General features: G+C 41.0%; 1 protein-coding gene and 1 long non-coding RNA gene across 2 annotated transcripts; one reads left to right on the top strand and one right to left on the bottom strand.

Moving 5' to 3' along the window:
- The first annotated feature begins 123 nt into the window (after positions 1 to 123).
- Positions 124 to 12,145, top strand: LOC146457642 (uncharacterized). The gene is made up of 2 exons (XR_014858409.1): positions 124 to 1,141; positions 11,465 to 12,145. It is a non-coding gene; the product is annotated as an uncharacterized LOC146457642 (long non-coding RNA).
- LOC146457643 (cytochrome P450 3A2-like) lies at positions 1,135 to 9,989 on the bottom strand. Its single transcript, XM_085091608.1, has 3 exons — positions 9,166 to 9,989; positions 2,358 to 3,070; positions 1,135 to 2,204 (listed from the first exon to the last, which is right to left on the bottom strand). Exons 1-2 carry the CDS (start codon positions 9,683 to 9,685, stop codon positions 2,544 to 2,546), a joined length of 1,047 nt encoding a protein of 348 aa, XP_084947734.1. The 5' UTR covers positions 9,686 to 9,989; the 3' UTR covers positions 1,135 to 2,204; positions 2,358 to 2,543.
- Positions 12,146 to 16,781: the final 4,636 nt, after the last annotated feature.

Raw genomic sequence — 16,781 nt, 5'->3', positions numbered from 1 at the left:
CTTCACTGAGCTGAACAGAAAATATTTCTATTATAAGTATGAACACAAACAACATAATAAGTCATGGAAGGAGCCGTAAGCAATCGAGTCAGTTATTGCAAACAGGCAGAGAGATGTGCGAAATAAAAGCTACAACATAACCACTGAGACGAGCCAAATGCGAATTAAAAGTAACAATATAAGCACTAGAATAACCTAAATGTAATTTATAACGTAAGTACTAACGAGTTATACTGAATGAATATTACAAGGTAAGGGGAGGTAGGGAAAACAATGTAATCCCGATACAAGTGGAAAAATAGGCGTAAAATATCTACACACAGAACCCTAAAATAAACGTGAATAAAGCAGCCTCAAGTATAACTGGTCGTCGTGAAGTGGTGCATGTGATATTCCCAAGGAGTGGCTTGTAATGGGTCAAATAAATCCAATGCGAATTTTCCCAAACAATGTGGCATTGGATTTTAATTTTAGAACATAATTCACTCAAATCAGGGTGGTAGATAAACAATGGAAGGTCAAACGTTAAACAAGGTATCATCCATTTGGCATTAGACGGAATTAAGTGAATTTAATGGTCAAGAATACTCAGTTGTATCTTACGTTCTGATCTTGTTCCAAGAGGTCGCTCTCCACTTAATGTGAATTTAACAAAACTTTCTTCACAGAACAAAGTCAAAACTGTTCTGCTAAGGGGATTTGAGGACCGATAGGAAATCAACTGCAGATTGAGAACAATATACACCTCCAGGCAAACAAACAAAGACACACTTAAAAAAACAAGGTGGAATGATATTGTCAACTTTGTGGAGCATCGTATTAACATTCGTTTATTCAGTTTGTTGATACAGCTTCAGCTTAACTGAAGAGTGACATGACTCAGCAAGTTCTAGTGAATGAAAGTTCAGCAGAGTAATCATTCAACAAAGAACTAACCTGCAAGACCTCTCTGAAGTGAGGTACATCAACAAGGCGAAGCCAACCGTGAACCGGGAATTCAACCTATCCTTCAAAACTGCAGCCATGCAAACAACACCAAACTAAAGTACATTGCTTGTGGCATCTGTTTTATACCGTGATAAATAACATTCATAATGTCGGTAATTTACAGTAAAAATATTACGAAAATAACAATTAGCATGTAACGGGAAGTTATTTGTCAGACTAAGATCTTTATCAGTGCATATCCTTCGCCAGATACTTGTAACAAGTGTCCATTAAAGTCCATTAAAGCGGTGTTTAAGGCATGTATACTAACGACAAAAGGTAACAAAAACGCTTTGTCTAAACTCTTTTTTAATTAGTATACAGCTCCAATTTTCACGCCTAGCTATTTTTAGGATATGCGTCGCCATACGTAGGTAATTTTGCACTATAATCATGTTGCACAAAATAATGTAACGTGGCGTTTTTGAGCTCATTACGGTCAGACTTAGTACGCGATCCCCGTCACTAAATTGTTTTGCGTGTATGACAAAAGAAATAAACTATCAAACAATATTCAAAGGAATAATAAAAGGGGCAAAGCAACTAACCAAACACTGTTCTCGTATCCTCGGTATTCTGAACTGGAACCACAATCTTGAACAAAACTGTTAAGAAACGTTTTGTCGATCTACAACTTCCACCGCTACAGTGATACATCAACGAGAGGCTGATAACACATTCTAACCACAATACCTTACTATCCATTAGCCTGGCAAAGCGGTAAGCGGTGAGTCAGTTTTGATGTTATACGAAATTGGGCTTGGTCATATGTTCTAAACGCTACAAAAGTGTGTATTTTCACAAACAGTAATAAGTAATATTCTTGATCCCAGAATCCTTTATTTTTGCACTGCAGTCTAGTCAGAAAGCTATGGGGTCGAGAATTTATAACACATGCGCAATTATTTGTACTGTCAGTGTGAGCAAGAGTTCTAGTTGTTGTTGTCCTTATCACGTGATCGCGCCACGACTTTGATGGCAACAGGGCCACGTGGTTGTAAGATGGTGGCCGCACGGAACTCCAGTTTTTCAGTGCTATCCATTCTCTTCTCAAATTTCACCTTCTGCAGAATTTTAACCAGTACCATCTTAAGCTCCAATTGAGCCAATCTGATTCCAATGCATTGTTTAGGTCCCAGGCCGAATGGCAAGTACGAGAACGCTGGCCGCTCACTGATCAGTTCTGGAAGGAAGCGGTCTGGGTCAAATTTTTCAGGCTACAAAACAACGGTAACACATACAATTAGCATAATTAAGTATGGAGCTAGCTAGTAAAATCCAGGGAACCTTTTCCATGATTGAAAGGATGGCTTACAATAAAAAAAAACAACTACTTTGGTGATATTTTGCCTTCAGTTAAATTTCGTTACCTCAGGCCAAAACTCAGGATTGCGGTGAATGACAAATGATGGAATATATACGCTGACTCCAGCAGGGAAATCCACTCCTCCGATTACACACGTCTCCATGCACTCACGAACATTCACATAGCCAACTGTGGCAAGGCGAAGCACTTCACAGATCACTCGCTCAAGATATTCAAGGCTTTGCACGAATTAATACGTTGACTCATCCCCGCGAGACCTGACTGCGTCGTCTATTTCACGCAGCAGTTTCTCCTGTACATCCGGATGATGGGCGAGGTAGTAAGCAGTGAAAGCCAGAGTAGCCCCGGTTGTATCCGAGCCCGCCGCGAAGAACACAATACACTGACCAATGATTTCTTCATCTGTCATTTGCCTGACTTCGTTGTCGGTAACCTCCTCTGCTTCTAACATGAGTTGCACCAGGTCTCTCCGTCCTGATAAGCCTCTTCTCCTTAAGTTTAGAACCTCTTTTGCCAGTTTTGCCATATACGAGACATGCTGAATGGGATTCAAGTGGAAGATTTTCCGCACTTGGCGAAAGAGAGGAAACATAGACAACGCTCGAATATACACTGGCACGTAGAACACCGATAGAAGCTTCTCCTTCAGCTCTGGGTCTGGATTGGTTTGAATGTCCGCTTTGAGTCCAAAACCAACCGAAAGAATGACATCAAGCGAGAACTGACTGTAAGCTTTGGAAACGTCCACGCTCTTTTCTAAAATACAAGAAAGGAATTGCCAGGGTTAATATGTGAGCATGTTACACAGTTTTGTTAACGGTACGGTACGGTACGGTACGGGTTTCCGATCCAACACACGAATAATTCACTTCCAACTCTTTCTTTTATTTTTAACACGATCAAAACTTTCACCATCTACGTTTGTCTTGACGATCTCCCCGTCTAAGCACGGTTACAAAGTTTTTTCGATCTCACTTAACAAGAGAGTCACGCATTATCTCTCACGCTAACTGAAACCTCTTAAACATCTTTCCCTCCCGAATTGAAGGGGTTTAACTTGAAATTCGCTTACAAAACACACAAAATGCAACATTGTATTCAGAGTTAACGAAGTCAATGTTCATTTATCACAGCTTGCGATTTCTAGGGGGGGGGGGGGGGAATTCTTGAGATTGGCCTCTTGAGGACCTTGTCTCCAACTCGCACGTCAACTATCCTCACGAGGTCATCGCGCCCTGGGTACGTGCATTCTATTCTCCGAACTGTCCATTCCCGCCTGGCTGTGTTTGGATCGATCACCATGACGACAGCTCCGACTTTAAGATCAACCGCAGGAGAGAACCACCTGCGCCGGGAACTAATATGTGGGAGGTACTCCTTCATCCATCGCCGCCATACCCGCCGGATCAACTCTTGCACTCGTCTCCAGCGCCTCCGCGGATTGAACGCTGTTGTATCAACGCTTCCAGGGATGAAATCACCGCCCATCTGGCCAATAAAAAAATGATTCGTTATAACCAATAGCTCGGCATTGGGGTCCCTGCTTACGACGGTGAGCGGCCTCGAATTCATCAGACTTTCAACCCGAACAAACGTTGTTTGTAACTCTTCATCGTTGATATCGGCTTCTTTAAGGTTACCGGATACCTTCGCGGTTGTCCATTGCGAAAAAAAATGTTTGCTCGTTGTCTTTTAAAAATGCAACAACCATAAACTTTATATCAGTACAAAGCTAATGAAATGTACTCTCCGGTAAAAAATATTTCGCTTTGATTTTTTTCTAGCCCTAGGGAGAGTGCCTCCCTAAAGCCCAAAACGACTGATGTCTCTTTGAGCGAATTTATCGGGTATGGAATTCGACTGCTGAATCAAAACTACTGCATCATATCAGTCACAAGGCATTAATCTTCATAGGCGTGTGAGGCTTTTTCGATATTCCTATTGGTTGCTTCGCAATTTTACCGTCAATTTTGATGATCAAAAACTCACCGATACGTTTTACGACGAAGGCCATTGCGGGAGATCAATTTTACAAAACGGAAATTCCTCACATGGTTTGTTTGCTCGGTGTCTTGGGAATCTTCGGGCCAAATTTCAAGGCAATCCGTCAAATCCGTGTACCATTTATATTACTTTAAAGAAAGCACACTCGCGTAAAAACAAAGTAGGTTTTTTGCGCTTCTAAAGGTTAACAAACATTTCAGACCCTTGCTGCACCATATTTCAACACTGTGGATGCAGCCGACGTCGAAAGCCAATAGAATTACAGGAGACCTACTGCTCAGTCCCCTGAGATTACTGGTGTAGCGCCGGAAAATAGTTGAGTGCGTGACTGCAGTTCTATTACCAGTCAGAATTTCTCGGATTTCCTTGCGAAATGCCGGGGGGAAAAATTCTTCGAAGAAAAGGAAAACTGCAATGGCCTCGACGGTGAGCCCCATCGATCCGGAACAACAGCTGCAGGCAGAAATGCGATCACTGGGGTACGTTGAAGGACTATTTATATATACCATTATCCATGTGAATAAATTGCCGTCGCAAGCTTGCAGTTCAATATCCGAGTTTTTCTGCTTTGTAGGTTTGATGGAGATATTTTCACCCGCAACCTGGAGGCCAGTGTTGGGTGCAATATGTGGGGGGGGGGGGGGGGGGAAGAGCCTCAAAGAACTCGATATATCGATTATTGTACCTGGGCTTATGCGCTACGCGCTTATGCGGTTTCGGCAAGACTTTTTTGCCATCCTTCATTGGAAACTTTCTTCTTCTTTTTCTTAGGACCAGTTTTCTTCTTAGTTTTCAACCACGGACTCTTTTCTTTCTTATATTTCGCCATACATGATACGCAAAACGAACAGAAGCGAAAACTTGGTGTGAATAAATCACAAGTTGCAAACGTAAACAAAAGGAAGAGAGGCGACATGAAATGAACGACTCCGGATGTTTTACCGCGAAAAACATCACGGGAAGCCCTGACGCTGACACATTTTAATTGGCTTAAAACACTCTGGCGGGTGATAGAATTTCACTTAAGAAACGTTTCTTGTTGATAATTCACGCACGCCTCAAGATTTGTAATATATATATATTTTTTTGAAAATGAAGCGAGACTAGTAATGTTTAATTTGGCCTCAAATTTTTTTTGGCAAAAAAACGACTCTCGAAGGTATCCGGTAACCTTAAGGACGCAGGAGATGGCCCGTTTTGCTGACTTAATCATGCCTTCGAAAACTCCACCGAAATGTGGAGCTACTGGAGGATTAAAATGCGAGTCTACACCATGATTGGACTTCATACGTTGAATTTGATCGTGGTCTAGCTGACTGACCAACTGTTTGATCTCCTTCTCTGCTCCAACGAAATTGGTTCGATTGCCAGACCGTTGACGGCCATCCTCTCGGTGCTGCCATTCACACAAAGGCATTCAGGAAAGTCCGGTCTCTAGTTAGGTAGTCATTTACAAATGCAACAGTGGGTCTGCAGGAATAGAAACAAGCAGAGGTATCGTGTGCACCGAGTCCTTCCACGCCCTTTAACTGAAAGGTATGGACCGGCGAAGTCCACTGCGTAACTCGTGAAGGGTCTTGTTGTCATCTGAGTATGTGTGGCAACGGAGTCATTTGCTTTTGGACTGGCGGCACCTTGAAACGTCTGACACACTCACTGCAATCTTTGTTTGTCCGTTTAACTTCCTGACAAACGTAAATAACCAAGAATTTTTCTCGAATGTGCTTTATGGTGTAGTTAACGCCCATACAATGTCCATCATTTTCATGGTAAAACTGGCGTCAACGGTAAAAGAGAACGTCTTCGCGGCAGGGGCTGATTGTTTTCCAAGGCACGAAGTTCAGCTTCGAATGCATTTCTTTGTGCTTCCTTGATGATTTTCCTTCTGTCGTTTGCAATTCCGCAGCGGTAAGCTTCCCCAGTTCTCTTTGATTCAGCGGTCTCCGGGAATTGTTGATGAATCTTTGCTCCCAGCTTCTCACGCGCATTAGTCACAGTCCGAACTCTGGCTCCCCTTTCAACTTAGCTCTATACCACTTGAAGTATCTTTTGGGATCTAGACGCCAGTCGTTGTCTTTAGTCTTGCGCGCGTCGGCTTCGTTTTCAGCGGCCACCTGGTGAATGGCGTTGAAACTCGTTGAAGCCTCGTTGTTCGGTCTCGGCGCGGATTTTAGCTACTTCATTGCTTCGCGGGACGGTTTGTCAAATTTACAGTTTGGTCATTCTGCTTCTGGGCAATGTTGAAATTCTGGCCCGTTCCACCATCTTTCACTCACGGCTAACTCGCGTTCGGTTATTCCCCTGGTGCGAAGGTCTGCTGGATTTTCATGGCCTGGGACATAGCGCCATTGCTCGGGGTTGGACTTTTCGTGAATCTCACCGGCCCTGTGAGCGACAAAGGGCTTGTATTCCAGGCTCTGTCCCCGAATCCAGATCCCACATTTACGCTGTCCACCCCGTAAGTGACTCCATCAGTTGTGATATCGAGCGCAGGGCCACCTTGCTTGGTCAGTGTCATTCCGATAAGAGCCCCCATGAGTACAAGCATTGGAATGCTGATAGCTTTTACCGGCGCCAAGCGAGTCTTGGATGCTATGAGCCGAACAGTGACTATCCCATCTTCGTATTCCTGTAGTCGGTCGTCCCGTTACTTCCTTCATTGAGTACGTCAACTTCGAAATGGTCTGCTCCAAGAAGGAAGTGAATTTGGTTTCCTCTTGCCTCCTTGCTTTAAGAATGGAATTCTTCTTAAGTGATTCCACTTGTCTTGGATCCTCACCCAGTTTACAGCTTTCAAACCGCTGCAGGTCCTGTCTGACGTTTTGATTGCTGTCTCCGTTTCGTCGCGACTGTCAGTACTCTCCAGGCCAATCTTCACAGTCCCTAAGAGGAAACGAATACTCTGATCATTTGCAACCTTGACTGTAATCTGTTATGTCTTTCCTCCTAGACCAAGTTCTTCCACGACGTTTTCATTAACGTAGGTTGTATCGCTCCCTTTGTCTAACAGGCAGTTTACGAGGACTCTTCTTGATCCATTCTTTAAGATAATCGTGACTGTTCGAAGTGTCACTTCCTGTTGTCACTCGTGTTCTTCGTACGTTTCCAAGGTAACTGAACTTTGAGCACTATTTCCCTGCATGGTTACTTCAGTCTGATCTTTCACCAACTATGTTCTGTATCTGGGTGGGTGTGGTCGGACAATTAACGTACGGTTCTGCTTCTGGTAGTAAGCGAGATTCGACCGGTGGCATCTTGTCATAGTTAAGTAGATGGTGATGGTTTCCTCTGCACCCTTTAACGTTGCACTGTTTGCTCCTTGAACAAGATTTTCCAAGGAAAGTCCAAATTGTTTAGTCGTTCTCCTCGTTGGATAGTTTCCAAAACGCATCACATTTCCACAACGGATGGTTACCTGCCGGTACATGTGTAACACTTCTTGATATTTACTCCCACCGCTTTGACCGAAGAAGCTTTGAGGGTTCCTTCTATTTCTTTGTCGTTCAACCTGGTTATTAAGGACGGTGCCTACTATTGTTATTGCGCATACGTTCTGCGCATCTCGAGATACCGGGTTTCCTATAGGTGGTGCCTACTAATACCGGATTATTTTTGCGCGGTTTAAAACTATACGGATAAAGCAGAACTTAGCAAATGCTTTTGGTATCTCATAAGAAAATTGGGGGCAACCATGCATTTTTCAGAAATAATTTGAAAAATGCATGGTTACCCCCAATTTTCTTTTTGGATTTCAATAGCCCTTGCTGAGATCTGCTTTTCCCGCAAAGTCATAAACCGGACAAAAATACTTCGGTATTAGTAGGCACCGTCCTTAAGTGCAATTCCATGCTTTTTCTCGGTGGCTTGAATTTGGTACGCCGCTTCCACAGAGACCCAGTCTTTCAAGGTTTCGAGGTATTCTTGATGCTTGATGTCGTTTAACCACCAGTGACACTGAGCCAGTAGACGCTCAGGAATCTTCTCGAGAATCATGGTGTAGCGTTCCACCGTCTAAATCATATTTGCAGCCGTTTTCTTTCAGAGTTATCACTGCCCTTGGAAGCCCTTCCCAAATCTGGCCCCAGGAGAATCTGTGATGGTGTACTTAAACTAACACAGGTTTAGAAACAATAGCTGCGATGCAGTTTTCTAAAAAAACATATTTTTCTGGTGAAACTGACATCGACATCATATCAATTTAACAAGGTTGTCTGTAGCCTAACGTGTTTGGTGCGGGGGCGTTCTTATTTTGAGATTTTTATTTGTACATTTTACCTATTTTTTTAGTCTTGGTTGAGCGAGGTTTGGGTCAGTCGCATTCATAGATAAATGACCTCGAAATACCTCAGTAGCCGTCCAACGAGAAAAGCCATGCAAAATACTTAAAACAAAGTTATCTGGGTCTCAAGACCATTTTAAGGCTGCTTAAGCATCAATTTTATAAAGCTCCAATGGATGTGACATTTCACTACAAAAAATAGGGTACTCAGACGGGGTTAAAAGCAGTTTTGGGTGGATGTTTCACCGAAACCATCTGATGGGCTTCCAGTTGGTATCCTTTGGTATCGTTTCGCTCCATCGTTAAGTAAAAACTGGGATTATTTTTCATTCTTAAAGTGAGCTCGTGTGAAAAATTATCTGAGCTGTTTCTGTATCTCACACTATTAGCGTCAGGAATACATGAAATTGAACTCAAATATTAGAGAATATGTCAATTTTAAAATGTAGCGAATCGACTAAACTGCGGTGTTGCGAAACGACTTTGTAGCGAAATGACCGGTAAGCATCCAATTTCAGCTACCGTACTTTACACATAAGGAACAGAATAAGACAGTTTTGACACCAACCTTCCTTTGCAAACTGTTCGAACTTTGGCAGCAGAATTTCGATTGCCTCTTCGATGATGGGTACGATCTCCTTCAGTTTGGACGCACTGAATGTCGGGGTCAAAATTGAACGAGCGCGCTTCCAGTCGTTATCTCTTGCACCGAACAATCCTTTGTTAAGTGGAGCATTCCCGCTGATAAACTCTGGCCTGTTTCTGAATTTCTCAAAATCCGTCACCAAAATCTGCTTGAGCATCTCTACATCTGAGACAACTATGATAGGATCCCTACCCAGGTACATCTTGTAAACCTTGCCGTATTCCTTGTTATACGCCATAAAAGCTTTGTGCAAGCCGCCATGTTTGTACATGGCGTCGAAGAGGTTCCCAACATAAGGCCAAGGTTTCGGTCCCGGTAGACGGACATGACTTATCAGAGAATAGTTTGAGACACCCATCCAGTAAATAAGCGCTGTAATGATAAATAACAAGCTGAGCAACCAAAGAAAGCTTGGTATGGTTGCAATCAGGTCGACCGACATCTTTCACTCTTTCTTGTTCAACAACAACTTTGTATTTCACTTCACGCACGAAATTTGGATAAATGACTTATAGTGCGAGTCTACTACTCCACGGGACATTAAACGATTTTTCAGTGAAACAATATGGGCCTTTCTCATGATTGAAAAAGACAATTGTCCCGAGCCTCCTGAAGGAAAGTGAATTAGCTGTCATCAAATAAAGACAAACAGTTTGACGGTTCATCCAGTCACATCCCAAATGGACAACTATATTGTTTAACATTTGAGACAAAAGAATAAGCCTTCTATTCTCTATCGCTTCGCTCAGCCGAATATAAAATATTGCTGTTATATGTATAAACACAAACAACATAATAACTCATGGACGCAGCCGCCGCAAGCAATCGGGTTTTAATACAAACAGGTTCAGAGATATGCGGAATAAAGAGATATGCGGAATAAACTGAGTTACAGCATATAACCACTGCGATAAGCCATATGTTAAATATAAAGTTACAACGTAGGTACTGACGAGATATACTGAATGTAAATTACAAAGTAAGCGGAGGTAGAGCAAACGATTCAACCGTTGCAACTGAACCGTAACATGACTTTAAATAAAGCAGCCTTGAGTTCACAGGGAGTGGCTTATTAAGGGTCTAATAATCCTAATGCAAACTACCCCAAACAATGCAATATACAAAGACATTTTGTCACCTGAATGGCATTAGATTTTAATTTTAGAAAATAAATCACTGAAATCAGGACCGGTAGATAAACAATGGAAGGAACGGACTACCCGGCGCTTACGTCAAAGAAAGCGGATTCATGATTCATTTTGCATTAGACGGAACTAAGTAAATTTAATAGTCAGGAATTCTTAGTAGTTAATTTCTATCTCTGATCTGATTGCAAGAGGTCGCTCTCCACTAATGTGAATCTTTAACATCACTACCGTTCACAGAAGTCACAAATTTTCTGCTTACGAGATTTGAGGACTGATAGAAAATTGAGAACAATACGCATCGCCAAGCAAACAAAGTCACACTTCAACAGCAAGATGAATCGATAGCGTGAACTTTATTGAACTTCGTATCACTAAAGATAGTGTTCGTTTATTGTTTGAGCTAACAAACAGCAACCAATTTCACACCCACAATCTAGAAACTCTCATGCCTGATAGTACCTTACTGTCGTACAAATATTAAGAAATTTTCTATCTTTTTCCAAGGACCCAAATTTTATAATTCCCTTGACAGCGAAATCATCACCTATAATTTAATTTAAGCCATTAAGAAATCGATAACTAAAAACTATGAAAAACACGTGGTTTTCAAGCTTATTAATTTAATTTCTTGCGCCATGTAAGTAGCTTAATTAATCATTTGTAGTCAACTTAGTTTAATCGGGAGGCCGAATCACGCATAAGTTCTCTAGTTTCTTCTCGGTCTCCTCACCACGTTTTCTTTGTAATTTAATTTAAATTATTTTATTGTGTCTTGTAATTTCTTTGTGTGGCAAAAATAATTAAATCAATTAAACAACTTCAGCTTTTAGAATGACGTGGCTCAGCAAGCTCTAGCAAACAAAAATTCAAAATTCAGCAAAGAACTAACCTGCACGATTTCTCTGAAGTGGAGTACATTAACAAGACACCAAGTCAAACGAGAATTCAAATTAGCCTTCAAAACTACATCCGTGCAAACAATGCCAAAATAATGAAAACAATGTACATTGCTTGTGACATCTGTTTTATAACGTAATTTATGGTAAAAATATAACGAAAATAACAATTAGTAGGTAGAAGGAAGCTATTTGTCAGACTAAGATCTATATTGCATATCCTTTGCCAGAGACTTGTAACAGGTATTCATTGAAGACCATTAACGTGGTGTTTAAGGCATGTACTCACGACAAAAGGTGATAAACTGATTGTTTAGCCCGCCTTTTAATTAGCATATAACCCCCAATTAATACACCTAGCTATTTTTAGGATATGCGTCGCCATTCGTGGTCAGGTAATTTTGCACTATAATCATGCTGCACAAAATAACGTAACGTGGTGTTTTTGAGCTCATTACGGTGAGACTCAGTACGCGATTCCCGTCATTAAATTGTTTTCCGTGTATGATTAAAGAACTAATAAACTATCAAACAATATACAAAGGAATGAAAAAATAATAAAAGGAACAAAGCAACTAAACAAACATTGTTTTAGTATCCTAGTTATTGAACTGGAACTACAATCTTGAACAAAACTGTTAAGAAACGTATCACCGACCTACAAATTCGACTGCTATAGTGATACATCAACAACTCACCCCTCCCCCCTCCACAAGGCATTAGGGAGTTTAAGAAGCTACTACGGGGATGGCAATGTCTTTGTTAACATGAAATTGCTTTAGAACACCGGGAAAAAAAACCTTTAGGGATTTCTGCAAGGAAGAACTAACTATAATTGGTTTTTAGCGACTTCTCTAACATGCACGAGAACTCAAGTTGCAATCCATTTCCATTCGAGCCATTCGCAGCCAAACATAACTAAAACTAGTTTCTCTGCACTCATAGTGTTATTGTTAACAAAACTAAACCATTATTTTAACGATTCCATCGATTGAAGTATGTTTTTTGGCCACTCAAAGTAACACTCAAACAGATAATAATCTTTCTGTGGGGCCTTCACAGCCCGAAATTATCGGTCTTCCGACCGGATTTGGTTTGTGGATCTTAGTAAGGGTGTAAAATATTGGTATTCTTGGCGGATCTCGCGTTTGAGAAAACCATTTCGTTGTCATGTCATCAATGAAGTTATAACCTGTCACACAATGAATATAAAACTCTCACAGAGCTGAAAAAGAACGCTAACATCGTTCTACAAAAAAGCAGACAAAGGCACAACAACTGTCATCAAGAATAAATGCGATAAAATACAAGAAGCTCAAATTCAACTCGAAAACAGAGAACATTATAAACCTCTCCAAAATCCCATGACGGTGGAAACATCACAAAGAGTTCACGAGCTTGTCGTACAATTGCATCAAAATAACTTCATTGATGACATGACAAAGAAATGGTTTTCTCAAACCCTTACTAAGATCCACAAACCAAATCCGGTCAGAAGACCGATAATTTCGGGCTGTGAAGGCCCCACAGAAAGATTATCATCTTTTGTGGATAAATTACTTCAGCTCATCGCACAAAAACAGAGATCGTATCTAAAAGATACAACGGATTTCGTAAACTTCATAGAAAAGACAAACGTCTCTCAAGATACTATCTTAGTATCAATGGATGTAACAAGCTTGCTAACAAATTTCATCCTACTATTAAATTTACGGCCGAAATTTCAGAGAACGAGACAAGCTTTCTCGGCACAATAATTTTTAAAGGAGAACGTTTCAGAAATGAATCGATCCTTGACATCCGTACACATTACAAGCCTACTGAAACCTTTCAGTATACACATTTTACCTCGAGCCATCCCTTGGGTGTTAAAAGAGGTTTTATTTAAGGCAAAGCACTCAGACTACTGACAACAAATTCATCTGAAACAACGTTCAAAAAAAGTATCTCCAAATTTAAATCGCGCCTCGTAGCGCGCAGATACCCCCACAAGATGATACAGACAACGTTATCAGAAGTCAACTTCGCCGGAAGACAATCGGCTCTTCAGCAAAAGAAAAAAACTCGTAAACAAATCTTGCCTTTTGTTACAACGTACCACCCATCGGTGCGTAACCTTAAAAATATATTGATGCAAAACTGGAAGCTCATACAAAATCAGCCTTTGCTGAGAAACATGTTCAAAAATCCGCCAATTATAGCCTACAAGAGAGGACAATCTCTTAAGGACATGCTCGTTAGGGCAAAAATATAAAGGCAGCGTTCATAAAAATGTACACCACATAACGCAGTGAGCCGTGCAGGCCTGTCATTTCTATTATTATCCTAATCATAAGTGAAATGAGATTATGGGCTTGACGTAACTTTGGAAGGAGAGCTGCTTCAAACGTTCCCCCAAGCCTCAAAACCAGCGAGCATAACCACTCCATCTTATGGGTGGTTTTCACCTCACACATCGTCACGCAAGTGAAAAAATAAAATCCTCAGCCATTCAATAGGTAAAGTCAAGAAATTGATATGTTGTAGAAGAGTGATACATAAACAACGTGTGAAAGCCACAGGGCTGTGCGATATCTCCTAATCGAGTTATTCGAGAAAATGTACCACGGAAAATTACAGAGTTTAGTATGGGACGCCATGTTGGTGCCCCGTCTGATGGGCACCAACATGGCGGCCGGAAACCAGCAAAAACATCTGGAGTTTACCTTGGCTATTTCAAAGCCTTTCTTCTCTCTGCTGAACTTTCACACATTGACATTAACGCTTCTATTACATGTTAGCTGATCAGAACTAAAAAAACACGAGGTGAATCGATGTTTTCATGTACGTGACATGTTTAGAGCAGCAATCCTTCTGTCACGCACTGCGCAAAAATCTAAAATTCAAACTGCTCTATTTTCAAAACAAAGAATGCTATCCGGCTGAAAACAAGCAAGCCGATGGAAATTTAGATTTTTTTATATGTGATGAAGATAAAAACCCAAAATTGTGTTTAGTTATGAATTTCAGTTTTCTATGACGTCATCTGAAAACCAAGAATACAAGCCATAATCAAGATCTGCATTGCAAGCCAGTTGATTCATAACATCAAGAAGTACCGTTTTCATGTTGCTTTCTATAAGTTCTTGTGCTGTTCGATGTTGACCCTGCAGGTGAGCCGCCATATTGCTGTTACGTATCTGGAAAAGTACTCTGGGAAACAAACTTTTTTCAATAAGCCGCTGGCCCGATGGAATGACGTTTCTGATCCAATGACATGAAGTCCGATCCAATGACATGAAGTGTATAATCCGATAGAATGACATATGATCCAATAAAATGAAGTCCGATCCAATGACATGAAGCATATTGTCGGATAGAATGATGTATGATTCGGTGGCATGGCGTTAATGGTTCAATGGCATGAAACTCGATTCAATTACATTTTTGTCCCAATTCCCCCTCCATAGACACTGCCCCTTTAATGAGACAAACAAGGGTCCTGAAAGTGTGTTTTAAATTTTGGTACATTTCTTCGCCGTCCTTGGCCAAACGAAAACGTGAACGCTGCCACCTGTTCTGTTACTGGATAGTTCAGCCACACTTTACAAGTTGAACAAATTGAAATAATCGTGAAGTAGTACAAGTAACGCGAACTTATATTTTCAAGCGACGTTTGGTCCACCGCTGAAAAAGGCTGGGTCATCATCCGGCCTTCAAAGCAACATTGAATGGAGAGGGGAGAGGGAGTCTCATCGCATCGCTGCCCGCACTGAGTGTTGATCCTTTGCAAACCAGCCGTCTATAAAACTAGTATACCGGAACGGCAGTGAATGCTGCCTTGGGGAGGCAGGTGACTGCTGTTATGAAGAGAATAAGAAGGGGAGGTTGAAAGAGTTGAAAATGACCCATGGTGCTCATTTGAAACCGGAAAACACAGTGATGACAAGAAACGTGTAAAACAACGGAAATGTGTATTTAATGACATGTTGAAAGTACAAAGGAAACAGAACTTACAATTGTATTTGTTTGAAACTGTCAGTTAAATATACAATAAATTGTAGTGTGATTTTACTTAACGGTGGAACAGACTTCTGAGTTATACTTACTGTTACTAAGTAGTGAGCGTTTCTAAAACGCCCTCTATTAGAGTGATTACATAAAACCCGTGAAACAGCGTGACATACAAGGCTAAAAATATCGGACATTTGAAATGTTGTTTCCTCTTGCACTTGTTTAATATCTGGTAAGATAATGAATCTAACTTTTGTTTTACGGGGCGTATAAACAAACACCAAGAGATCAAGTTTGGAACGAGGCGTATAAACATACACCAAGTGATCAAGTTAAGAACGAAGTGTGAAAATTCACACTAAACGAAGCAATGGAAAACTAAAGTTTACTGACCTTGCAGTGAATACAATGATTCGCGTAAATAAAAAACTGATAGAAAAAAAAATGTTGTTTACATGTCAAGCATGTCATTGAAAACGACTAACATTCAGTAAAACATTTGAAATGCGTATGTTATTCACATATTCATGACTTGATCTGAGCTAAAATGCAGTTTTGCCCAGCTGAAAAAAAATATAATCAGAAGATTGCACGATTGGAATTAAATACGCTGTCTCAGCGATTTCGGCGCGCCGGCTTCGAGAGTTCTAAAACATGGCTAAACATGAATGATTCTTCTACAAATACAGTACTTGTATGCATTATTTGCTTTTCGCATGAGGTAGTGTTCAAATTATAGTGTAAGTACGTAGCTTGAGTGCCTACGTTTTGTATTTAAAAATGAACAAAGTTGGAAATAATCAACGCAGATAAGCTTACGTAATCAACAACATAACTTTCAAGAATTTGCCTTCACTTTTACCTCGAGGGTTCTCGAGGATATACCTGACGCTGAAATTGCAAATATATTGCGTTCTGAAATTAAAAGAGATTCAGTTTAGAAAATATAAACGAAGTAGAAACATTCTGCAAAATCAGGGGCATTCAAAACGACGAAAAATACTCACCTTGATTTCTCTCCCTTGCTCTGTCCGAAACTGGAAAAAGCAAAGCAGCGCGTTGCATTGTGGTGCCCACAAAATTAACGACAATTCCTTTTTCCTTTGATCTTTGCGCGACCACAATCCTTTGCATTTTGCAAGAAAGCTCTCGCAAGGCCCCATAAGTATATTTCTGTGCCGATTAGAGTTGCTGCCTTGCTCGGTCGCTTCAGGCTCCCTCGCTGCGGCAGCAATAAGAACCTTTATGTCAGGTTCAACTGTAAGTATGGCAAAAGCAGATAATGAGGACTGTGGCATGAAACTAAATAAACATAACTTACTTACAAAGCCAATCTGTAGTACCTGGCCGGCTATAACAACCACCCTTACTCAGGCCCGTAGCAAGGCTAAAACAACTGAGGGGGCTTAGCAAAATGGTGAACCAAAATTACCCCCCCCCCCCCCCCCCGTCACTCAAAAACAGACTGATTTGGGAGTTTAAGATGCAACGGGAACGTAAA

Source organism: Pavona decussata, unplaced genomic scaffold (genome assembly GCF_977016875.1).
Source record: "Pavona decussata unplaced genomic scaffold, jaPavDecu1.1 SCAFFOLD_238, whole genome shotgun sequence".
NCBI classification, from domain to species: domain Eukaryota; kingdom Metazoa; phylum Cnidaria; class Anthozoa; order Scleractinia; family Agariciidae; genus Pavona; species Pavona decussata.
The sequence above is the reverse complement of the archived record's forward strand: the minus strand, read 5'-3'. Positions and strand labels throughout refer to the sequence as shown.

Excerpts from the sequence above, each read along its gene's own strand:
- LOC146457643 (XM_085091608.1), bottom strand. The coding sequence starts at position 9,685 with ATGTCGGTCGACCTGATTGCAACCATACCAAGCTTTCTTTGGTTGCTC. Across the intron at positions 3,071-9,165 it reads CGAACAGTTTGCAAAGGAAG|AAAAGAGCGTGGACGTTTCC; the intron begins GTTGGTGTCAAA and ends CTTGTATTTTAG.